The sequence below is a fragment of the Theropithecus gelada genome, chromosome 3 (genome assembly GCF_003255815.1).
Source record: "Theropithecus gelada isolate Dixy chromosome 3, Tgel_1.0, whole genome shotgun sequence".
Classification (NCBI taxonomy): Eukaryota; Metazoa; Chordata; class Mammalia; order Primates; family Cercopithecidae; genus Theropithecus; species Theropithecus gelada.
Window position 1 is genome coordinate 82,631,806 of NC_037670.1, and position 24,866 is coordinate 82,656,671.

At 46.2% G+C, this 24,866-nt stretch overlaps 1 protein-coding gene across 2 annotated transcripts in view; it reads right to left on the reverse strand.

The window, feature by feature from the left end:
- Positions 1-9,637: 9,637 nt before the first annotated feature.
- The window catches only part of MTURN (maturin, neural progenitor differentiation regulator homolog), a 29,309-nt gene continuing 14,080 nt past the window's right edge, over positions 9,638-24,866 (reverse strand). The window contains exons 3-4 of one of the 2 annotated variants that reach the window (XM_025379354.1): positions 14,814-14,971; positions 9,638-13,419 (exon numbers count right to left, since the gene is read on the reverse strand). In XM_025379354.1, the coding sequence (XP_025235139.1) occupies positions 14,861-14,971 (111 nt within the window). In that variant the 3' untranslated portion in view covers positions 9,638-13,419; positions 14,814-14,860. Of the gene's footprint in view, positions 14,972-24,866 lie in introns of both variants that reach the window. The other variant, XM_025379353.1, reaches the window with a different exon arrangement.

Genomic DNA, 24,866 nt, shown 5'->3' on the forward strand with positions numbered 1-24,866 from the left:
AGGGCAGCAGGACGGAGTGAGCGCCAGCAGGGGAAATGCCAGATACTAAAAAAAACCATCGGATCTCATGAGACTCACTATCATGAGAACTGCACAGGGGAAGCCGCCCCCATGATCCAGTTACCTCCCCCTGGTTTCTCCCTTGGCACTTAAAGATTATGGGGGTTATGGGAATTACAATTCAAGATGAAATTTTGGGTGGGGACACAGCCAGACTACATCAGGTTCTGAAGGCACAGAGTCTCAAAGGCCAGCTGTGCCAACTGCTTCCATGGAGTCAGTGGCCCAGCACTGGTGGACCGGCCCCAGGAGGTCTTCAGGAACCTGCCCTACTCCTTTGGGGATCATGAAATCGTGGTGCCTGATGGCAGATGATGAGGATTCATCAAAGATTCTTAAACAGTGTTTGAAAAGAAGCCTCATCATTCCAGGCTTGTGGTGACTCTGAGAGCAGTGAGCAGGAGCCTGGATGTCCACAGTTCTAAATGTGAAAACCTAGGTGACTTCATTAGAGAAATGCCACCCCAAGCTCCCACCTCTGCCTGCGAGGCACATGGAGCATTTTTCTGCCCCCAGGCCATCCCGCTGGAATGGGGCAGTTTCTGAATCTTCCCAGAGATGGTGCAGAGGCAGGCAGCTTTGGGAAAGCTACACCAGTGATCTGAAAGTGCTCTTGTGCCCGGGGCAGCCTCTACCTTAGGTTGGAAAGCAGGAGGGGACACAGAACGCGTTCTTGCCTTCCCACTAGAATATGTCTAGGGCTATGTCTGCTTCATGACTTTCCAGTTGGCTGATGACACTTTCTGGATGGTCATCTAGGGATCATGGGGTGGGGGCACAGAGACCTGTACCATCCACCCCCTCCAGTTCCTATTCCCCGATATATCTGAAAATCTCAGAGACTTACCAACCACATGCCCAACTGTTGGAGACCTTAGGTCCAGGGCAGGGGCACAGGAGCTTGCATCTTGGGTGCTCTGACTTCCAGCACCTGCCACTCAACACATGAATGAGTGAGAATGCGCTGCTTTGAGAGTGAAGCAGCCTTCCCATGTCCCCCCCACAGAAAGAGTAACACTGCCTTTCATCTCCCCATGACCCATTCATTCATTCATTCATTCATTCCACAAAGGTTTCCAGAAGGCCAGGACTGTGCTAAACACGGGGATTTTGTGAAGAACAGGACAAAAAGAGCTTTGCCTTCATAAGGTTTATGATCCAGTGGATGACTGGCAAGAAACAAGTAAACAAAGAAATGAGTACAGAATGACCTATTTAGATAATGACGTCTGCCTTCTGACTTCTTCTGAAGTGTAATCTTTAACTGGCCAACCTAATGGCGTAATTACATCATGGAGAGTGCAGTGAATTTCTGGGAGTCCTCTGATTCGGTCTAGGCTCACTGTTCCTTTTGCAATACTTTCATCTCCTTCCTGTTGGGGCCAATAGATGTACCAAGGGTACTGTTGTCATTTTTCTATGCAATCAAGCACTGCTGCCAAATACAACTTGGCCTCTGCTCATTTGTGTCCCCTAAATGTCACAGAAGCAATGTGACATTCTAAGATGAGAGACCATGCCTTGGAGTTAGGCACAACCAGCTGCCCCCAGCTCTGTCACCATGTGAGCTTAGAAGGGAGACTTTTTTTCCCCCCCAAGATTTGAGATGTTAATGGAGATCACTGTGGCATCTGTACAAGGATTTTATCTTTATAGAATGAGATGCGTTAGGATCATGAAGGAATTTTGCCCAGCTCCTGGCACCCAGTCACATTGTGATGAATCTTGGCTCCCTGTAGACATGGTGAATGACATGGTAAGCCTGGAGGCAGGCTCAACCCAGGGTTTCTTAAAGTGTGGTTCATGAACCACCTACATCAGGACCTCCGGACGTATTTGTAAACTGTAAGCCTGGAGTATTTGTAAATTCGCAGCTTCCTGTGTCCAGCAGACCCCTGGAGTGCAGCCCAAGAATCTGCATGTTTCACAGGCACTGCCTCTGCTCCAGCCCCACCACCAGGTGATTCTTAGGAGCCTTAAAGTTTGAGAGACTTGCTGGCCTTGATTGGTGAGCCAGGCTTTTGTTACCCTGAGGTTGCCAATAAATCACTTTTTAATGGTCAACTTTAAGCAAAAGAGCTTTCACAGGTGTAAAGAGTCACCTGACCCACAGCCTCCTCACCAAAGTACTTCCTGTGGGGGAAGGGAGACTTTGGGGACCTTAGCCTTCCTCTGCCCTGGCTAAATCCCCTCCACTCAGCACCTTAGGGCCACCCAAAGGAATTATTCACCCTGTTTCAGCTGGATGGCAAGACCCAGCTAATGTTGTTTCTGGACATACTGGTATGTCAGGAGGGTGGATCTGCTAGGAGCTTGCTTATAGGAGGACCCAAGGAGCCTCAGTGGGCAGAGCTCATCCTAAGGAAAACATGTCGAGCTCATAAACTGGGTTCATGGGTGACAATGGCAAGGCTGGATGAAAAGGAGATTCTGGCTCTGTTACTCAGAGCAATGTCCAACTGTCTGGACTCATGCCCCTTCAGTGAGTGGCTGGAATAAAAGACGAATAAAAATGGAGCGAGCTGTCACTGGGGCATCACTCATTGCTCATTGGTGTGGCACTCTCTGTAGTCACTGGCAGCAACACCCTGGACCACACACCCAGGTCCTCACTGCCTTGTGCTGGCAGCTTCAGGGTAAACACTGGTGGGCAGTGGCAGGAAAGTGGGCTCCTCTGGTGGGTGACCTTGTGCCCCTCTGTGGGCTCTGGCAAACCCATTGCCATTATGGGGTTCTGTAGCATCAGAAGAGAGGCTGTGCATTAAAGCCAGGGAGAACACCGGGTGCCATAGAAGATGAACTTGGGAAGCACATGAGTCAGCCCCCGAGGACCACCTCCTGGAACACTAGGGAGGAATATGAGAAGGGTTGGGAATCCCCACAGTATGCGATAGAGTCATAGAAATGTGAATTTGTGAGTTGATGTGACTATCTTCTTACCCCCAGGCTGGTGTGGTTTTGGGAAGATAGATGACATCAGCAAATGTTCTGAGGTTGGGAAACAGGATTAGTCACCCGGCCCAAGAGGATGAATTCCCTAGTTTCTGTCTCCTTGGTGACATCACTGCTCCAAAGCATAGCATAAGATGGTGCCAGATAAAAAGTTCTATTTCTAGAGGTCTCATAAAAGTGCCATTATTTTGTTGATGGAGTAAGAGGTCAAGGTCACTGTATTTCCCAGTAGCTGCCCTGCTCCACTCCACATATGGAATGCTCTTCCACAGCAGCGGGCAGGCAGGACTGTCCTCCAGGGAGAAGAACTCCTAGCGGCAAGCAGCATACACGGCTCAGTGTTTTACTTTTATCAAAATCCTATCTTTAGTAACCAACACTAGCTTTCAGATTGAATTTTTCAAGAGAATGTGGCCAACTGTGTTTGTGTTCTTCCACAGTTTAGGGTATGGGGTCAGAATAGGGTTTGAAAAGCACCCCAGGGAATATTCTTTCGTGTACTAAGCAAAGGCTTGGCCAGCGTTCTGAAGAGCCGAAACCCTGCGAATGGATTTGATGAGTTCATTAGCATCGAGTGAGATGACAGTTTTGGCTTGCTTCTGAATGACAGGTTTTTTCAAAAGCTTGCGAGGTGAACATGGAGAAGATGCTTCTCCAGTGCCATGGGGGCACCAGTTTGTGCTTCCAGAATCAAATCACTATCTCACTTAGCCTTGCTTGTAACCAATTACAGGAGCTATTTGGGAGCTGGCCAGGGTCAGAAATGGAGTCTTTGAAGGAAGGGGAAATCAAGAGAGATCAGGATAACTTTAGCTCTACCATGAAGCATAACCCACTCCTCAGCCAAACCACCAGTTTTAGCCTGGGGATACGAGATAGGCAGGAGGGTGGGAGATGATGGCAGAAAGCAGATCGGATAACAGTCCTTGTGAGGGTTTTGGTCAACTTTACATATACAGGACGAAAAGTAAGCATGGCAAAGAATGGCTAAGCCCCCTGCCATCCTCCACTGAGAAACCTTGGCCAGGTGAGCAAAGTATGCTTCCACCCAAGTAAATTGGCTGGCCCAAGCCCCCTGGAGTGAAATCTCCACAAAACACCAAAGAAACAATCCACGTGCGCTGAGATGACTTCATTCATCCCTTTCCCTTTTTCGACTCCCTCTTCCTCACTCTCCCCACACATCATCCCAACAGGAGGAAGGAAAAGGACTGCTTAAGTATCCAGGGTTCTCTCCAGCCAGAGCTGCCACGGAAAGCCAGCTGGCAAACAATGTGGGCTAAACAAGAGTCATTTTTTCATACAGGGAGTTTTCTCTGAGTACGGTTTGAAAACTAAGGCCACTTGGAAATATGAAGGGCATGTTTTGTATTTCCCAGAATGTGTGTATGGGGACGGTGTCTCATTCTTCTTCACTTAGGGTGCTTTCTGCTGCTTCCTCCTACAGGAATGTCCTTCGTGAGTCTTGCTTTTCCTCCTGTGTGCTGGCAGAGAGGATGGTGGCGCGGCCAACACACGTTTGTGACTGAAGACCACGGTGATTTTGTAGCATCCTGAGTATTTCACATCCAGGCGGAGGCTCCGCCCTGGGCGCTGCTCCTTGGGTCTCCTTTTCTAGAGAGAGATGAAGACCTCGGCGAGGGGCATGTTCTTGTGGGGAGGTCATCGCTGCTGGGAAGGAGAGGATATGCTTGTTGTCTAGTAAAGGCCTTGATGACACCCCATATTAAATTCAGGGAATGAACCTCTTTATTACAAAGTGCTCCATGTCAGGCAAGGTGGGAGAGAAGTGAGGAAGCATGGGGTCTAGTGGGACAGACAGACCCGGGCCAGCTCCCCCGGTTGCATCTGATGAGGTGAAAGCATCCACCCAGAGTGAGACTTGAGGGGGGACTGTACATTTCACATCCTTTCCCATTATTGGATTTACATTTCTGACTTTAGGGAATACTGAAGTCAGAAATTTTTAAATTATGACTTTCCAGATCCATTCCAAAGTTGATTCTGCATAACAGTTTGTATTTTTTTTTTTTCCCCTTGTAGCCCCGGGCTCAAAATGCCCCCTTAACATTCCTAAGTAGAAGAAACTAAACATCTAAATGACCAAAGTAATGCGGGAAGGCACGCATCAGATCCAGAAACCCAACGTGCATTCATCACGACACAGCCTCCTCCTCTTTCCAAACCTGTGCAGCCCTATGCTCCTTATTTTTGTATTTCCAAAGGTTTTTGACTCACCTTTCCTGCATTCCTTTCTCTCACCCGTGCATCATTTGGAAAACACAAAAGTGCTGCTCCTGAGGTTTTGCACCCTCTCCCTGTAGCCACTCACCAGCAAGCCCACTCTGCCGCGGCAGGGCCTGAAGCCTGTCATTCGGGAACTATGTGATGGCACTCAGAATCTTAGAAGCAAGAACAGCAGATTTGGGGTGCCTGCATTTTTTATGGGATACTGATCTGGCCAGCCTTTCTTTCCCATAGGAATGGAGAAAATGGTGGCAGAGATAGTCCAAATGAGCTAATGAGCTCAAAAGTGAATTGTGTTTGCCTTTGAAAGGGGGTCTCAGATTTGCACTCATTCCTTCTGCACAGTAGCACGACAGTCATCCAGCAGTGGCAGTGGTATCGAGGGTGTGTGTGTGCGCTGCCTCTGCGTGGAGCAGGAAGGCAGGCTAGAAATGTATCTGGATGGCTGAGGGGTGCAGCCACAGACAGACTGCTGGAATCCTTGGTGTGGGACGGTGACTCAATGGCATGTTATCACATATCAGCAGACGAAGAGAGCTTTCTTCTTGCTCCCAGGCCTCCTCTTGACTACAGAATGCATTTCCGCTGCTGGTTGCTTCAAGGTAAGTCTGAGCAAAAGCCCCTTCGCTATGACGAGGGAGACACAGGAGTCTGTAACACCCTTGTAAAGGGCTCCTCAGGGACCAAGATCTAGAAAGAAGGGTACAGAAAGGAAAGCCAATGGTTGTTTCCCCAGTTCTGCCCCCATCTGAGGATCCTCTTATTTTATAAACTGTTGCCCCGGTTCTTCCAGTCACTTTCATAAATCTTTGCAAGTACATGGATACCAGAAAAAAATGTGTCTGCTATTATCCTAAACCACCCTGCACGGCCAACCTGACCACAGGCAAGGCAAACAGCGAGGGAAATGCTCTCTTCACTCCATCTGTTCTCAGGCAACCACGGATATTAGCAGCATGCACTGCATGAGGTGTACGGGCAGGCAGGGCCTCTGTGCTGAGGTGTGAAAAAAGTCAGAGATTTCAGTAAACGTAAGACCAACCCCCATGACATTTGTTATTCAGCAGAGTAGTTAAGAGTTCTGAAACCAAACTGCCTGGGTCCAAATCCCAGCTCTGGCACTTTTTAGCTGTGTAGTCTTCGAGAGTTACTTAGATTCTCTGTGCCTCAGTTTCCTCATCTGTAAAAAGAGAATATCAACCATAATATCTACCTTGTAGGACTGTTGGAAGGATTAAACGAGTTAAAAGAAACTTAGTACAGTGTGTGGTACTTAGCAAGGACTACATAAAAGTTTGTTACAAAAAAAAATTGTGTATGTAATAGCACACACAGGTGGGGCACATCTACTCAGCACTGTTGGCTTCATTACAAAACAATTGAAAAGTCATCAGACTGCTCCATACTTGCAAGGAATATAGTCCACACTCACGAGGATCCAAACCCAGCATTTTGAAATATAATGGTACTAGTGAAACTGCTGTTAGGCCACTAAGTGCTAAGATGTTAAGACTGGGCTTCCATCGTGCCTGTGACATATTTGTTGTCTTTTCCACCAATCTTCTCAGTGAGTGAAAGAACCTCAGGGTCCAAGGCTCATCTAATCACCCAGCAAAGAATAACTGTCAATACGATTTGTGTTGTGAGTCAAGACTTCCTTGGTAGACAGGAGCAGTAAACCCTGAACAGAAGGGGCAAGCGAAAGAGAAAGGAGGAAAGTCTTTGTATTGTTTTCCCTTCCTGTTCCTTGCTGGGCCAAAATGAAACCTTGGGGCAATGCTGGGAGCCTCTGTGGCCTCCCAAGGCTGCCTCTGGTTTTGGACTTGAACTCAAGTAGTCTGTGAAGCCTGCGGCCATCGCTGCACAGAGCTCGTGGGTCTTGTACTTTGGGGATCCACAGGCATGTCTACAAGTTTTTAGGGGATCCCAACTATCTCAGTTCTGGCCAGACCTCCTGAAGATGCTCAAATCCTCCCCCAGCCCACCCCTGATCTGTGCAGGCTTCAGGGAGCCAGATATGGATTCTAGGGAGAAACCTGTGTTTCCTGACGTTCCACTGGAATTTGCAGAGTTTAACAGGCTGTGGGCTAACAAATATTTTGAAAGGCCTTGGCACACCCAGCATCCTCCCACCTTGCTCCAAGCAAAATGCAATGTGCCTTCCATCTCATCTTCGGCATTTCCCCAGCCCTTCTCAGCATGAGCTGAAAGGAACACTTCATTGACCGGTCAATAAGTCATGTTTATCGAACTGACAGTGTGTGACGTAGGGGTGTGCGAGCTGCAGAGAAAGATGGGTGAGCAGGGAAAAAAACAACCCAGTCAAATGTTAGGATTTATGTATAAAGAAAAAGGCTCTCCACTTCTCCTTCCCCAGCCTGGACATTTGCCAGCCCTCCTTTCCCAAAAGCTCCACAAGGAAATGGGCATCATACCCTGAACTCAGAAGCCCTTTCTTTATGTGGTGCTGACCTCTAGAGGCTTCTAATTAAAAAGCATCCCAAAGGGCCAACTTAATTTTACTGCTGGTTTTTACACTGTACATTTATTGCCGTATTTCCCTACAAAATAAGGATAAAATATTTCTGTTACTTTAAATGATCCCTTAAAAAATGCCTACCTTGTTCCTTGACTGCCTAATTAAAACTTGCCCAGATCATTACAAGTGTCATTGTTTACTCCAAAAAGGAAAAAAGGAGGGTCAGAGACAGGGAAAGTACTTCGAAGATTTTTGCGTATGGTGGCCCTAAAAGGGAAGCACAGTGCCAGCTTTTTCAGGATGCATTTCTTGCGTTTCCAAAGGGCCAAGTCTGCTAAATAGACAGGAATGTTCATTCACTCGGATTTGGCAGGGCACCAGGCAACGCCATCCCGACAGACACTCGGGTACATGGACACCAAGTCCTCCTAGTCCAGCCCCGGTGTGGGGTCTAAATGCTGGGTGGTGGGTCTGGTTTTATTTTGTTGTCCTTCAACCCACACCTGTACACAATGAACTCTAGGACAATGGAGGATCCCACTTGGCCCAACTTCACTATGGAAACAAGGCTAATTTCTAAAGGGAGTGAGACTGTTGATTACATCCCTAAGCTAAACACCCCAATTTCATTTTGTTGTAGTTCTGACTCCTTATTACTTTCACGAAGAGAAGGAAGGTGTGGGAAGGCAGAAGAAACGTGCAGGGACATAAGCATTCGGGCTAACACACAGCCACAGTATCAGCTGGCGTCTTCAATTCCAAAAGGGATCCTAGGGAAAAGGGCTTCAGAATCCCAGGACAGTTTTGCCAATCCTGGCCGCCCCACCCTGGTTTTGTGAGTGTTTCCATAACTGTGTTTCTTGTCCTCCCTACTGACTCCTGACTCCCCTAGACAAGTCAGGGCTAGTGCCCAAAGGGAACTCAGGGACAAGTCCCCCACTCTTTATTTTTATAGATGAGGAAACAAAGCCGGAAATGGGGTGGGGCGGGGAAGGGTCATGCCTAGGGCCACAGTCAGCCCAGGAGGAGTCTGGGCTAGAACCTCTTGCCCTCAGCCACTGATTTCAGAATGATTACGAGGGGGAAACGTGGGTATTTTTAACCCCAGTCCCTGCATTTAAAGGAGCCAACCTGCATTTTATGAACTCTATCTCTGAGACGGATAGAATAACTGTAACAAAGGCAGTCCATCAGTAAGGCTTCGCCTGCCCCGCTGCTGCACCACTACCTTAGCCGAGCGGGGTTGGAAATGCTGACACACAGCTCACCACTTGAGTACAATCTCTAACAGCGGCATCGAAAACAAAGGACCACACACTATCTAACATACACACAAGCCTTTATGCTGTGCCTGTGAAGCCAATCTCAAATCTAATCGAATCTAATGGGTCTCTCTATGGAGACCCATTCATTTGGAGAAAGAAACTTGCTCTTAATCAAATAACAGAACTTACCATCAACTTCCAGATAAGTTATTTAAATGCCATGTTTAGTGAATAAATAACCAGGAGGAAGGTGGTGGAGACATGGTGTCATGTCATAGAATGACCACAGAATACAGATTTCTAATTGATGCCACAAAGAATTCCTAAGTAGGCTAGAAAAAAATAGGATTCTCAAACACAAAACTAAAGTATTGGTTCAAAGAAGAAAATTACTAACTACCAGTTATAGCATCAGAATAGACATATGAATGCATCACACAGAAATGATTAATCTTTGAACAATGGCAGTGTTTCATGTCACCAGCTCCTCCCTCTCTTCCCCCAGCCTCCTCACACACAGCAACCACACAGCGAGCTGCCAGTCCTTTACTCCTTGTTCTTCATTTATAAGCCACATTAGGTGTCCTTTAGGACCAAACATTGTGGAGGCAGAAAAAAAAGAGGCAAACACCACCAGAGTTTGAAAGGCTCTTTAATAGCAAGCGAATGGTAATTACATGGTCGGATGAGGTCCTCAATCTCAGGGGAGGGAGGAGGGAGCAGAGGTGGACAGGGTGCAGTACAGGATTTACACTGTTTGAAGCATCTAACGAAGGGCAACAGTTTTTGGCAACCCATTTCACAGTTTTGTAATTTACAAGAGATTTCTTTGAAAGGAAATAGGAAGGCAAAGAAAGCACACATACCCTACCGGCAACACTTCTTGCCTTAAAAAAAAAAAAAAAAGAAAGAAAGAAACAACCAAAAAACAAAAGCTCAACAACTATTCCTTGCTTTTGCTTCTTGTGTAGATGACTAAATTTTGCTCTCATGCTCAAATTAAGACTGGACCATGGATAGTGAAGATCTGCCCTAGCATTGAAGATTGACTTCCTCCTCTTCAGAGCTGACATTTGTACCGAGCACTGCTCTTATCTTTATCTGCCTAGGTATCAGAAGGGGCTTAGTAAAAAATGAAACTCGAGAAACAAAACAAAACAGAAAAACAGGAAAAGGCAGTTTACAAAGAACAGACTGTCAGCTTTCTCTCTGGTGCCGAACAACTTGAATACAGCTCTAAGCAAATTAAAACATTTCTTTTTATGTGGCCTGGCATATACTTTTAATCGCTTGTGCCTATTCAGCCTTACAGTGCTTTAAATGGGGTTTCTAACATGAAATGCTCATGGGTACTATATTTTTGTAATCCAGATTTAAATAAAAATATAAAAGGCAACATATTATTTAACAATTTGCCCGGTAAGCAGGAGCTATAGATATTTTACCATGGACACCCATCGCCATGGACACCACAGGCTACCAGCATTCTGGCAGGTTTCAGAACTACTCTCCATAAAATCTAAAAGACTTCAGCTTCTTGTGTCATACCTGTTATCACTAAACTGGGAGAAGTGACTGGGTCTTTATGAAAGAGGATCAGTTTTTAATTCAAAGAAATTTTAGGCTTCTCCGAAGACTGGGTGATCGGCAATGGCATCTCTTTGGAGCTAACACCCACTGCAGGGGAGAGGGGTCTGTGATCGCTTGAGCATTAATTGTGCTCTTTCTACAACCCTGAAGCACGGTGAGGAGGTGGGCCCTGCCCTCTGGCCTGAGGGGGCACTCCTGCTTCCTCCCTGCTGCCAAGGAGACCCAAGTTTGCTTTGTGATTTACCCGCCAGATGCCTGGAGCCCCTCTCAGATCTGCCTGCGCTTGGGAAAGACAGGTTTCTCAGGCTGGCAGCTGGTTTTACTGAAGGAAAGATATCCACCAGATGAGCAGGGTCCCTGTTGGTCTCCTTGGCTGGGGGGCACCTTTACAGTGGCAAAGCCATGCCAACACAAGGCATTGCCTCTCAACATACAGTCAGTTCCTTTGAGGAAAGCAGGCCCCCAGTGAGACAGCCGTGAAAATGAAAACAGTTTTCCTGGGGCTCAGGTGGTAACTGTCAGACCCCAACTCTCCCATTTTCCTTCATTCATCTCCTCCCACCCCAAGTTAAGTCCCACCTATTCCTTCATGCCTCTCTGTGGGAAATCAGATCTGTTCATACCAGTTTCCCAACTTGTGAATTTTAACATGCAAAGCCTATTCCTAAAATATAAATTCCAGTGACACTTGGGACCACAGCTCCCCTAGGTCCATATACATTGTGCTCTTAAGAAACAGAAACAATATTCAAAAATATATTGTGCTAGAGACGGTTTCTGTTTATACATGAAAAATGACAGCAACTATAAAGGAGAGAAGTTTTCGTGAAGTACACTGGAAACCTAATTCTGGCACCAGGACACAAGGAGGATCCCTACATAAGAGAATTTTCACACTCTGCTTGTTGGAAAACAAATTGCATCATGTGCTGCTTTGGGCTTGGGAGACAGGAATGGACACCTGAGTGCAGGTGAATCCACAGTGGTGACAGGCACTGCACGGGGCCTCACCTCCCTCCCTGGCTCCGTACTTCACTCTGATTCCTTGACGTCTGCTCGACATGGTGATCAGGCTGAGGAAACCAGGCAGCCATAACAACAATGTCTCTAGGATTCACTCCAACCCAGGATCACGGTTTTGTAATGTTATCAAGGCATGATTTCGGATTTCAGAGCTGGCCCAGTGATCAGCAAGCAATCAAGCATTCCTCATTCTCTCTCTCTCTCTCACATACACACACACACTTTCTCTCTTTACTTTCACTGTCACTTTCTCTCTACTGGATAACATGGCAAAAAGTACTGGTACTCATCTTTCTCTTTCTTCCAGCTGTTCTTCCTACACATCTTCCGCTCTCAGGTAAGATAAACACACACCACTTCCAAAGCCCCAGTCTGCCATGACACAAAGAAAAGCCATGTCTCCACAGGCAGAGCATATACAGCTGAGATAAGTCCTCTGGGGCCTCACCTTTTCCTTTCCTTTAAGGAAGAGAATTTCATCAGCCCCATGAGATCGAGCCCTCAGGGGTTTGGGCACTCACAGACCAACATGTTCTAAGGTAGTGCGGGGGTCAGCATCCTAAAGGCAGCACCTGGGCAAGATCCCGCATGTATTTTCTTCTCGAATCCCTAAAAGTTTCCTTGACTGTTGCTCCTTACTCACACACACACATAAGGCAGGCACAGAAGGGCAGTGTTTACAGCTGGAAGGGCGAACGCCCCTTATTCACGATCAGTTAACTGACTTGTCAAGGTCACACAATCCTTTGCCGACTTGGAACTAGAACCCAGGTGTCTCTCCTGCGTCCAAGGTCAACACTCCTCCCACACCGCTGCCACCTCCTGGTGAGTATACGTGTAAGTCTGTGAAGGGTCAGGGGCATGTTTCACCACGGAACCATTTCCATAACAGAAACCACAGGCTGCCAGGCTCACTGACTGCAGCTTTGCACCATGCACAGCCCTGCTTAGAGCAGCCACAGCGCAGGAAGAAGTGAGTGTGTGGGCAAGTGTGTGAGCGCAAGAAGGGATGTGTACACATTCAGAAAAAGGAAGTTTCAGGGGAAACAATCGATCTGCTAATGCTGTTTGGGATTTTGCAATGGAAATTAAGTAACATACGGACATGTTCTCTGTCTCCTACCCCTGGTGCAAAACAAAGCCCAGAATTCTCATCAGCCCACAGAATGGCTGAGTCTATCTCCACTCAATTTTTATAAACAGAGAACATTAACATAATAATACCAACATGTATTTGGTCAAAGTCTAAACACTTTTTTGATAAAATACATTTTATGTTAATGTCCATTCCATTTCCAAACATATGTAAATTTAGATTTTAAGCTTCAATGTATAAAATTTCAGTTTACCTTCCAACGGAGCAAGCTAGTGAAGCTTCCTCATTTCACTTGCAGAAGTCATTCTTCTGGGCTTACTGCATTAAAATGGAGGTTACAAAACCTGGGCGACATCTATGTAATCTACAGCTCACAATCACCTTTGCTCATGAATGGAGCCAATCAGAACACAGGCAGGGCTGCAAAGGGCAGAATATGCTCACCCCAATGGAAGAAACACTAAGTTGTGTTTTACTAATAGGCTACTCAGAAGGAAATTCATTTTACTTGAAATTAACCTTTAGTATGACTTTTCAAGAAAAGAACAGAAAGTGGGTACTGAAGCACAGATGGAAACCACTGTACTATTATTTTACCCGATGACTTAAAACTGGAGTACGCTGTTTCACCACGAGCAGCCGAACTCCTCACAGCACCAATCAATTAAACAGAAAATGTCGAGACAATCAGGTTTACACCGACATGCCTGGAAGATATACAAGACTCCCATAAGTTCTGTGGCCTCTGCTGCTACTGCTTGTTTTTAATTCAAAACTTTGACAACCTAACAGGCACATGTGTGACTGTTGAAATGTACCCACCCCAGATGTTAGGTTTAATCTAGTGTTGTAGAGGAGGCATGCCACATCCTAAGTTGCTAGAACCAGGGATGCAGAAGGGTCCAAGAATAATTCCATGTTAGCATTACAAAGGGTTTCCCCAGTAAGTAATTGTTGGCGAAATGGTAACAGCAGTATTTCCAGTTATTACAGAAGTTGTTTCTGTGAGTTGTCTGAGTATCTTGATTATTAAAACGTCCCCTTTTAACCAAGCTAACCCACGATTAAAAGATTCCTACCTTCATGTCCCTTTACAAATACACCACAATTAAGTCCCTCGAGATATGTGATTAAATTTTTAAATAAATTACACAATGGAATCCTTTTCTTGGCTTTTTTTTTTTTTTTTAAATAAAAGACTTAAAAAGTAAAGAAGGATTCTATTATATTTGTAAAAACTTTTAATCCTGGTTTACTTTTCTATCAAATTTAACTATGGCTTCAAAGTTTAAGTGGCACTTGGATTCTGGATGTTTTCATGATTTAACAAGTGGCCATCTCATTAGAAAGAGAGAAGGTAAAATGTTTCATTTTATACGTGGGACGGCTTATAAACAGCTTTAAAAATCAATAAATTATATCTTTCACCCTATCTATATTTTCCACTATAGACTTTTAAAGTGGCTTTGGAATTAGCATGTTTTGAAGCAATCGAACAAGCAAGTAACATTTACACCTAACCACGAACCAGTCGCTACATACCCAGGTAACTTAGTAATGGCAAAACACTTAAAGGCTTCTGGGCCTCTCTTACCCTCTTACTCCAAAGCTAAGTGATTATCCTTTCCTGCCCTTGTATTTGCACTTGTGCAGTTTAATGACTAGATATTAAAATTCATGCTTTATAAGCAAAACCTTTCACTTACAGACACTTAAAAAGTACATAAAAAGTGCAGACTGCATTTCTTCTCTGCCATGCTTTCCCTCAGTAAGGTCACCTGTGAGGACTCAAAACATATCCTTAATACATTCAGAGTTCTCTACATTCGAGTCAGCGAATGTTAATTCTCCAACATAAACTCAAGAGAATAGTCAGCCACAAAATGGACTCTAAATTCAAAATGGCAAAGGCTACCAAGACAACTCCATAGAAACCCCACTGAAGCGGGAGTGAAATTCAGGTCACTTCTGAGCAAAGCTCATCACAGATATTTTGTGGTCGTTAAAAAGGTATTTCATTTTAATTTGGATGCTGGGAGCCAGACGTCCTATTTCGAAGTGCTAATGCAAAATGCTAACCCAGGAGAGACAGTGGCCCCGCCTAGGTTACCGTGGGGCTCACTCTGCTTCTCAGGGGAGCCCCCAGATTTACTGCTGGCTGACCCCCATCTGGGGGTGGTCTGCCTCTGGCTCCTCTTCTTCCACGTCAGCACTGTACTCTTCAAACGCGTCGTCATCTGCATCCGGAAGCCCCAGTAACTACAGGGAGAGAACGAGAGAAAAGCAGCTGTGAGCACCAAATGGACCACAGGCAGGAAGACAACCAAAGGCATCAGATCCACAGTAAACAGCACTTAACTCAGCAGCTGCAGACTTCCCCGTCAACCACCCCTACAATGATTTTCATAAACTTGTTAGACGGAAATGTCAATCCTTCAACGGATGAGTGCCCAAAGGGCTAGGTTTTACTGGGGAGCCTGGACAGTCTCTATTTTTAAGTATCAAAATGTGGCACCACATATGCACAGAGAGCTAGCTATGTGCCCGCACACACATCTGGGATGTTAGCAGTAGTATGAAATGAACTGTGCTGACTGTCCCACCAAGATGTCAAAAACTGATTCTGTATTTTCTGTCCTAAAACCACATGGTGCTATTATTCATTGGTGCTATTATTTGTAACACATTTCTAAAAATGTAGAGACAACTAAAATGTTCAACAGCAAAATGGTTATGGTGTTACTGAAATGGAATCTTATATATCCACTCAAAATGGCATTTTTGAATGACATGACATAAAAAAGATGCACATAAGTGTAAAAAGAGCATGACAAAACAGCACTTTTATTATGATACAGAGTTTTTCTTGTTTGTTTGTTTTGAGACGGAGTCTCGCTCTGTTGCCAGGTTGGAGTGCAGTGGCGCAATCTCAGCTCACCACCATCTCTAATTCCAGGGTTTAAGCAATTCTCCTGCCTCAGCCTCTTGAGTAGCTGGGACTACACGCGCATACAACCACGCCCAGCTAATTTTTGTATTTTTAGTAGAGATAGGGTTTCACCATGTTGGCCAGGGTGGTCTCGATCTCCTGACCTCGTGATCTGCCTGCCTCAGCCTCCCAAAATGTTGGGATTACAGGCATGAGCCACAACACCTGGCCCAGAGTTTCTTTATATATGTGTGTGTGTATATATATTTACATATTTTTAATAGAGACAGGGTCTCACTATGTTGCCCAAGCTGGTCTCCAACACCTGGACCCAAGCAATCCTCCTGCCTTGGCCTCCCAAAGTGCTGGGATTATAAGCATGAGCCACCACACCTGATCCAGAGTTCTTAAAATTTATACACATATGCATAGAAAAAAGACTTCAGTAAAATACACTCAAATTTTAAGTCTTTTTTTTAAAGATTGTGAGATTATGGGTAATTTTTTCCTTTTTATCTTTTTGCATTTTCCAATTGCTGTATAATTATGTGGGAAGTTCAAAATAAACATTTTTTTTTTAAAGCACTGGCTGGTCTTTGGTTAGAAACCAAGTGCCATTTGCTAGGCCTCATCAATAAGAACACCACCTCCTGGTGCAGGCAGGAAGCCACAGCCCTGGCTGTCAGGCCTGCCTGTGATAACCAGGCTTCTGTCTCCTGGTGCCTTCATTAGATCTACAGTCTGCTTGTGGCCCAACGACTTCTTACACAGGGGTGTCCAGGGCCATCACTTTCAAGCACCTTCACTGAGTGGCCCCAGTGATCTAAACACTAACTGCATCAAGAGAGTAAAAAGAAGACTGACCATTCTGTTCAACTGCATTGCCTCCCTAGTGTCCTGTCACCCCCTTCCTCTCACTCCCTCCCACTGCTGAAATGGGGAAAGCGAAAGGGAGTCCTGATGAAAATAATGCCTTCACTCTGAAGTTCTCCAGCTGCAGCTCTCCCAGGTCTCCCAGCGCCCTATGAACACATTCAGGACAAAATCATCTGCTAGGCATTGTTGGTCACACTGCACGTGGCCTGCCAAGGCATACACAGCCAACTGCAGACACATGCTCGCCCCTTAGAGCTGGACATGCTGCAGCTGCCTCAGAGACTCTGCGGACGTAGAGGGGACGGGCAGGAAGAGCGCTCTCAGCTCCCCGGAGTGGGTGCTCCGATCTTGAGTGTGCTTGGGAGAAGCAAGTCTCTTTTTCCAGCTCCTGTCTCCCTTCCAGATTTTCATAAATGGAATAAAAAACAAAGTTTGCCTCTAAAGAGAGAAAAGATGGCTAGTCGTAAGGCACGTTGATGACTACACTTGGTGGTCAATTTTTTATTTGGAGAGCTGCTCAATGACACAGCAAGGTGAAAGTGTCGAGTAAGTGGTAACATTTAAATAGCTGGTAAAATAGAAATACTACTGCCACCACCGGGAGCTGCAAAATTACCTAAACACCTGAACAATATATATATAACTGTTCATTGTACTGAAGGGATGTCACTAAAACAGAAATGACCAGTTGGTTTCCTCTCACTTAACAGACCTGACAGGGAGAGGCTGCCTGGAGTTTCAGGAGGATCCTAAGGCCCCGTGGAAAACATTGTGGCCAACTAGCAATGGCTGTCCTGGATGAAAAGGGTGCAGCTGAGGTGTGCATCTGCATCTTTGCCGTCTTTATCCGAAAGAGACGTACCATGGGTGATTCTGTTCCATAACACCCCTAGGTGATTCATATTGACCCAAACCATAGGTAGCACTAAATACCCTCCCTCTCTTCAGCTTAGGGTGCCTTATTGAAAAAGACCCAGGAAACCAAGCATGTAGCCATGACCACCTCTCTTCTGCTGTTCCTTTTTCCAGCTCCCTACCTTACCTCAGATGAAACCAACGCACTTACTGACAGGTCCCTGGGCTGGAAGTTTTCTGACTGCTCTTTCAAGAGCTGCTCACTCACTGCCCTTCTGGAAAGGGGAAAGAGGCGAGGCAGTTCTCTGTGGCCTTCTGGACTTTTGAGGCATCTTAGTGTAGGGTCTACAGATTTATTGAGAGGGTGTGTGGAAAAAGACACTGACACTAGAGTCCAGAGGCCAGATCACTAGTTAGCTGGGGACCTCTGCCAAGTCACCACCTTGCTGAGCCTTAGTGTCCTCTGTAAAGCGGGAACCACGATACCCGCTCTATCTCAAACAGTAACTATGGAGATGACATGAGAGATTGAAGGCAGCCATGATCTGCAAACTATGGAGCCCTACATAACTATATGTGATGTGATGTAACGTAACGTAACGTAATGTAATCTAGTTATATTATCTCTAAGGAGCTAGGGAATCCGGGAGTGGCGAAGAGAGTAGAAACACGTGAGCCTATGGCCTATCCCAGGGAACATGGGTCATTATAGAGGATTAAAATTGGCCCTGTGTTCTGGGTTAAATGAATGTTGCCAGGTGGAGGTCATTAGCGGGAGGGTGTTGAGTGAAAATCCTATATACACTGCACACTGATTGCAGGAGGTTGCAGTTTTCCTGCCCAGCCCACCACCACGGGACCACGTGGTTCTTCAGTCCAGCCTGCCGCCACTGGACTGCATGTAAGGCAATTCTCCTGCCCAGCCCCTGCCGCTGTACTCTCTCCCCTGTATGTCAGTACAGTAAAACCCCATGTCTCATTTGCTGGCTCTGGGTCTCTTCTTTGGCCTCTTGAACCTGGTGCCTTCCCTACTGAGGTTAAGGCCAGGCACAGTGGCTCACATCTGTAATCCCAGCACTTTGGGAGGCCGAGGCGGGCAGATCACTTGAGGACAGGAGTTCGAGACCAGCCTGGCCAACATGGTGAAACCCCATCTCTACTAAATATATGAAAATTAGCTGGGGGTGGTGGTGTGTGCCTGTAGTCCCAGCTCCTCGGGAGGCAGAGATGAGAGAATCACTTGAACCAGGAAGATAGAGGTTGCAGTGAGCCAAGATCGTGCCATTGCACTCCAGCCTGGGTGACAGAGCAAGACTCCGTCTAAAAAATAAAATAAAATAAAATAAAATAGATTAGAATAAAATAAAATAAAAAGGGGGTTTGGCACAGCAAACGCACTGTCGTAAGCAGAATTACACACATTAATTCCTTTGCTCCTCATAATAACCTTGTGTTGGACAGTTTTATTGTCCCCCTTTTACAGATAAGACCTGGACAGGTTGAGTAACTTGCCCAGAGTCACCCAGTAAGTGGCAGAGCCAGGATTCAATTCAAACCTGGGTGATCTGATAGCAGACTTCACACCCCTACCCACCAGGCCACCCAGGAGACTCCCATTCAGCTGTTAATGCTATTCCTATTAGCTGGAGGTTTCAATGTTTTCCACTGGGGAATAAATCTTTTTTTAAAAAGCAATATGAAATGCTAATGTCCACATTTATGAGGAGGGACAATTTGGAAGCATGGATAGGAAGCACCAGAAACAGACTGCCTGGAATTCTAAGGGACATATCATACAGATATGTAGTAATCTAGCATCCTCACCTCTATGCCCAATGCCACCTATGGTTGGCAAGTCTAAATTTAACTTCTGGATCCCAATTTTCAACAGTCAAGAAGAAGAGACAGGCATACACACAGACTGGGAAGAATTCTGGAGCCCTGGCTTTTACTGCAACCACACATTCTCATACCGAAAAGGTGTGCCAAAAAATGAAAGTGACTGGTACATTTAAATTATTCCTGACAGTTATAATCATTTATTCCTATTTCAGTGAATTTTTTTTCAGTTGACTGGGAAAAAGAATTTATGCTCCCTCTGGACAAGAGAGTTGGCATTTCCAGGGTCTTGCTGTCCACAAAGCTTCCTTTGAGCTATCGGTGATCACATAAGCACTGCTGGGGCCCATGCATCCAAACAGGTTGCACCCAAAAGGCAGAGCTGCCAGCTCTGGAGAATTCAGCTCCTCAGACCCAGGAGAGTATCTGTTATCTGTAGGGTCAACTTCAGGTCTTTTGGATAATAGTGTAAACTACGCGAGGTCATATTGAGCTGGCATTTAGCAGCTGCTGTCTCTGGGGCGGGGGGGGGGGGGCACTCAGCACAGTGGGCTAGAGGGTCTTCATAAAAGAAGGGCAGGTGGTGTCTATGCCCTGGAGAGCACAGCCAATCAACCGTGGCTTTGGTGCATCGAGCACGTGCCCTGTGGCTTCAGAGATCCTTGTATGCACCTTCCAGGGACTCCCCTTAAGCAGTCTCTCTTCTTAACTATGTGTAGGTGTGGATAATGTGCTCAGCAATCTACCTCAAATGCAGATGCTGATTCAACAGGTCTCAAGTTGGACCCGATTCTGCATCCCTAACAGACTCCCAGGTGATGGGGATACTGTTAGTCCAAGAGCCAAGGGTGGTAGAACTCTAAAGTATTTGGGAAATGTGGCACCATTTATCTTCATGATCATGATGCTGGCAGGATGCAGAAACCCCTGGTGGGGTCCTGACCCTAAGGAAAAAAGGGTGGCAAGATGGACGTGGCACAATGGGCAGGAGGAGGCACTCTCTTACCTTTTGAGGCCATCATACTTTCTCAAAAAGAGAATGGTTTGAATGTTCGTAACGTGAGTGATTAAAAAAAAAAAAAAGGAAAAAAGAAAAAAAAAAGAGAAACTGTCAACATTCAATGTTTATTATGAAACCCACATGTGTGCATAATCTTTTCGCATCAAACTTTCCCTGACCCACCCAGGCAGCTTCTCACAGGTGGATTCTTTCTCTTTTCCAGGCTCTTGACCAGACTCCATGAGCAGAGGCAAGAATTGGACTTTTTCTGGGACACAGGATTTTCCTGTGGGATCTAACCCACAGCAGCTCTCCAGCCACTCGTGGCAAACTGAAAATACCAATCTTGCTCACGCCAGTGAACTAGAATTAGGGGGATTTTTCTGGCAGAAATGTCTGTCCTTCTTGAGAGAAGAAACGCAGAGTCACACAGCAACCCCAGGGAGAGGACTTGGGCCAACTGAGTGAGAATCTACAAGGACCACAGGATCCACCTCCAGGGTGGGCCGTGGAAGCAGCAACAACCAAACAGCACACAAAACTGCAAGGGCAATAGGGGACTCAGGACCCTAACGTCCACAATGTTGGTAAGGAGAAGAATACACTCGAGGAAGCAATCGTTCCTTGTTAAGCCCATAACACTTTGAGAGGATTCGAAAGGGCAAAGATAAAATCTAGTTTTGCTGCTAAATTGGAAATAGTAGGCTATTTCTTCCCTTGTAAACTGTTTTCCACCCAGCAGTAAGTCTGTCAGTTGACACTAAATATAAAACATGAAAAGATGGTGGGGAAAACTGAACGGCATGATCACCATTATTTAGGTCCATAACCATTGTTTCATTCTCTAGCTCAATCGTGTATGACCAGCAACTGTCAACGGAGGGTCACTTAAGAAAAACGCAAGGCTCTGATGATTATCCAACTCACACTTACCAAAGTGATAGATGGGGGTTTCTGAAACCACTACAAGTAGCAGTACCTGCTCGCGGGTGCCAACAACAGCCTGCCTGGCATTGTCATTTGCATACATGTGCCATTTGGATATGACATGCCAGTAGCAAGAAAAATAGGTAAAAATCATACCTCTCTGAGTCATCAACATTAGCAAGTCACCGGAGTGGAGCAGAGTGTGGGTCACTCAAGGGAAGACGGCCAGCAGAATCCACACTCAATTACCCATCCAATAAACATTTCCTAATACCTGTTAGAAGCCAGAAACTGAGACCAAATTTAGCAGAGTGTCTGGGTTTTGACAATCCTTTGGGTTCTCAGTCTGATTTCAAAGTTCCCCATGAATCCACAAGACAGCTAAATCAGTAGTGCCCCCATTTTAAAGCTGGGGGCACTGAGGCCAAGTGTACCTGTTAGAGGCCAAACGGCATGGGAGCAAGACAGGGCAGAGCAGGTCTACCTTCCACCACATGGAGCCATTTCTAAGGAAATGGAGCTGAGGCAGCCAAGAAGGACCCTTCCCGGACTTCCTCCTGGGCCAGCCCTGCCCCTGCTCTGAGCACATCTAGGTCCTGCTATTCTTCAGTCCCACCTCCTCATGAAGCCACTGCCTGGCTTTGTTCCTCAATGAGCCTGCTCACGCTGATACTCCTAGTACTTCGAATACACTGGAAGCCACAGTTTCATTAAAAAATATATTTTCTGATAATGTGATCACAGAAAACTTAGAAAATGTGGAAAAGAAGAAAATAAAAATCATCCGTAACCCTGAGCACTTTGGCCACATGGCCCTCTGGGAGGACAGGAGCATCCATTGGTCCTCCTTGGAGTCCTAGCCCCTAACACAGTGAGTCGTGTGGATCAGGTGCTCAGTGAATGTTTGTAATTTTACCAAAACCAATGTTGATAAACTTTTGACTTGCCCTTCTAATGCCTTTTCATGTTGAAATCACTTAGCAAATTGTTTTCTCTCTTCACCAATAATCTAAGGTTCCCCCAAACGGTAACCTGTTCACTTCTCCACAGTATTTTGTCTAGTATCCTCATCCCATCCACATCACACTAACAATGACTTAGTGCCTACCATGGGTAACACACTGTTCTGAGTATCCAACAAAAACTCCATTAATCTTCACTGCAACCCTAAGGGAACTATCATCATTAATTTTCTAATTTTACAAATGGACTGAAAAACAGAGAGGTTAAGTAACTCGTCTAAGGTCACACAGCCAGCAAGTGGTAGAACTGAGACTTAAATCCAGGTAGCCTGCCAACAGAGCTTGGGTTCTTCATGACTGTTGTATCTGTTCCCTCATAATTGGATTAAGAGATGACAAGCAACCCCCTGCAGAACATGCTCACAGAAATAGTTCCCCCAAGAATCAGTAGAGTGCAGTAGGCAGAGCAGGGAATAGGACTTCCTCACTTGCCATGCACAGCATCTAGAGGAGTATCTGGACCCAAATGCATGCTCTGTCTTGTGATGGGGTTCCCCTGTACATTTACGTGGCCATCTCAACTACCAGAAAGTCCGCTCCTTGAGGGCAAGACCTGGGATTCCTAGGCCCGGCCCCTCGCCTTCGAAGCAGTGTTGTGGCAACAGCAGAACACTGATACATTTTGTTGAAAATATGATGAAGTAGAGGAAAGATAAAAGAGTAAGATGGCTTAAATGAAAAAAGCAGACCTTTTCTTAAATGTTCAAATCCAACAACAGATTTCTTGGGGGGAGGGGAAACTTTGAGACATTGATTATTTCAGTTAGGGGGAAGGCTAGCAAGTGAGAGGGGGATAATGTGTATAGCTATGAAGTCTGTATTTCTTTTTCATTTTTTTAAACAGCTCTCACGTCACCCAGGCTGCAGCACGACGGTACAATCATGGGTCACTGCAACCTCCACTTCCTGGGCTCAAGCTATCCTCTCACCTCAGCCTCCCAAGTAGTTAGGACCACAGGAGTGCCACCACACCTGGTGTGGTGTTTTTATTTTTTGTAGAGATAGGTTCTCACTATGTTGCCCAAGCTGGTCTCAAACTCCTGGACTCAAGAGATCCTGCCACCTCAGCCTCCCAAAGTGTTAGGATCACACACATGTGCCACCATGCCCGGCCCAAAGTTTGTATGTTGAAAGTGTAAAAAGAGTGCTAGATAAAGTGGCATAGCCTTAGCTTTGTGGGCAGGACCGCTGAGGAAGGCCAGAGGTGATACCCCTCTTTTGGCCTATGGATGCAAGAGTGCCCAAGCTTCAGCAAAGTTAACTGAATTTGTCTGACTGATGTTCCAAAGGACAGTAGAAGGCCGTCAACAAATAGCAACTGACCTCTCTGAAGAGCCTGCAGGGGGAAAGGGCTGGCAATGGGGTGGCCAAGGGAAAAGAGGCGTGCAGAGCCCGGGATGGGGCTGCTCTAAGATGAAGGCAAAAACCCACCTCCTGGGGCTGGCCCAGGATAAACACAAAAGCAGCTGCATGGATTGATGAGACTCCTGTGTATTTTCAGGGAAATGATGTGCTGGTTTAACCACTTGATAAGCTATAGCATTTGGGTAAGCGTTTCTTCAACAGATACTTTCAACTGTGATAACAGCAACAAAACCCTTACCTATGTCTTATTTTTAACAAAGCTCCCTTATATAAAACAAACAGATACATGGTGCCATTGGGAAGCAGCGCTCTATTTGGTGGAGGTGGAGTGTATCAAAGTTTCTCCAGGGATCTCTGTGGTCCTTTATTCCGGTTTGTGACGCTCCTTCTCATCCAGTCTGGGGCGCATCCTGACTGGGAGAAACCTGAGGCCTTCAGCACTTCATCTTTACCAGCCCGGGAAGGTGCCTTCCACCAGCCTTGCCCTCGGGCAAACAGGCCCTGCCAGAGGGCGGCCCAGCCCATAAACCTCCTCACCAAAGGGCGTGCTGTGCCAGGTCAAGGCCTCCTCACCTGGGGAGCCACATCCCTGCCCACAAGGTAAAGCTCCACTTCAGAAAGGAAACCTGGAAGCCCAGTTACAGCAAATCAAAGCTGTGGGCCCGCGTGACACATCTCAGCGCCACCTGAAAGAACATCCTCAACCAATCCAACTGCTTCAGCTACGCATCCAGGTTTCTTTTGGACCACGTTTGTTTCCTCGTTTACATGTGGCTAGCCTGGTTACCAAAACACAACCGGAGACTTGGTAAAGAAAAACAGCACAATGACTCCCGGCTGGGGCTCCCCTTCCCAGGTGAGCCAGTCCTGCAGGGAGGGGAGGCTGCCTGCCACCACAGACAACACCCACAAAGAGCAGCCGGCGGCAGGCCAGTGAGTGAGCCCCTGCGAGGAAACCTGCTGCAAAGCGAACCGCATTAGCCAACAGGTATTCTTCTAGTTAAAATTTAGAGGAATCCATCTCTTTTTAATTTTGCCTAATGTGATCTCCCTTCTTCAATGTCTAACAGGCATTTACAACACTGACATGTCCACAACTGAGCTCTGACATTACCAACCCCAAACTCCCCACCAACCACCCCTGCAGCCTTCCCCATCTCAGTAGATGGCTAGGCCATTCCCTTCACTGCTTGGACAAGAAACTCAGGAGTCCCCCTTCTCTCCCTTTTTCCCACATTCCACTTCTGATCCACCAGCAAGTCCAGCTGGGTCTACTCTCAAGGTATCTCCAGAATCCAACCCCTCACCCCACCTCCGCCGTGACTGTTCCAGTCCAGGCCA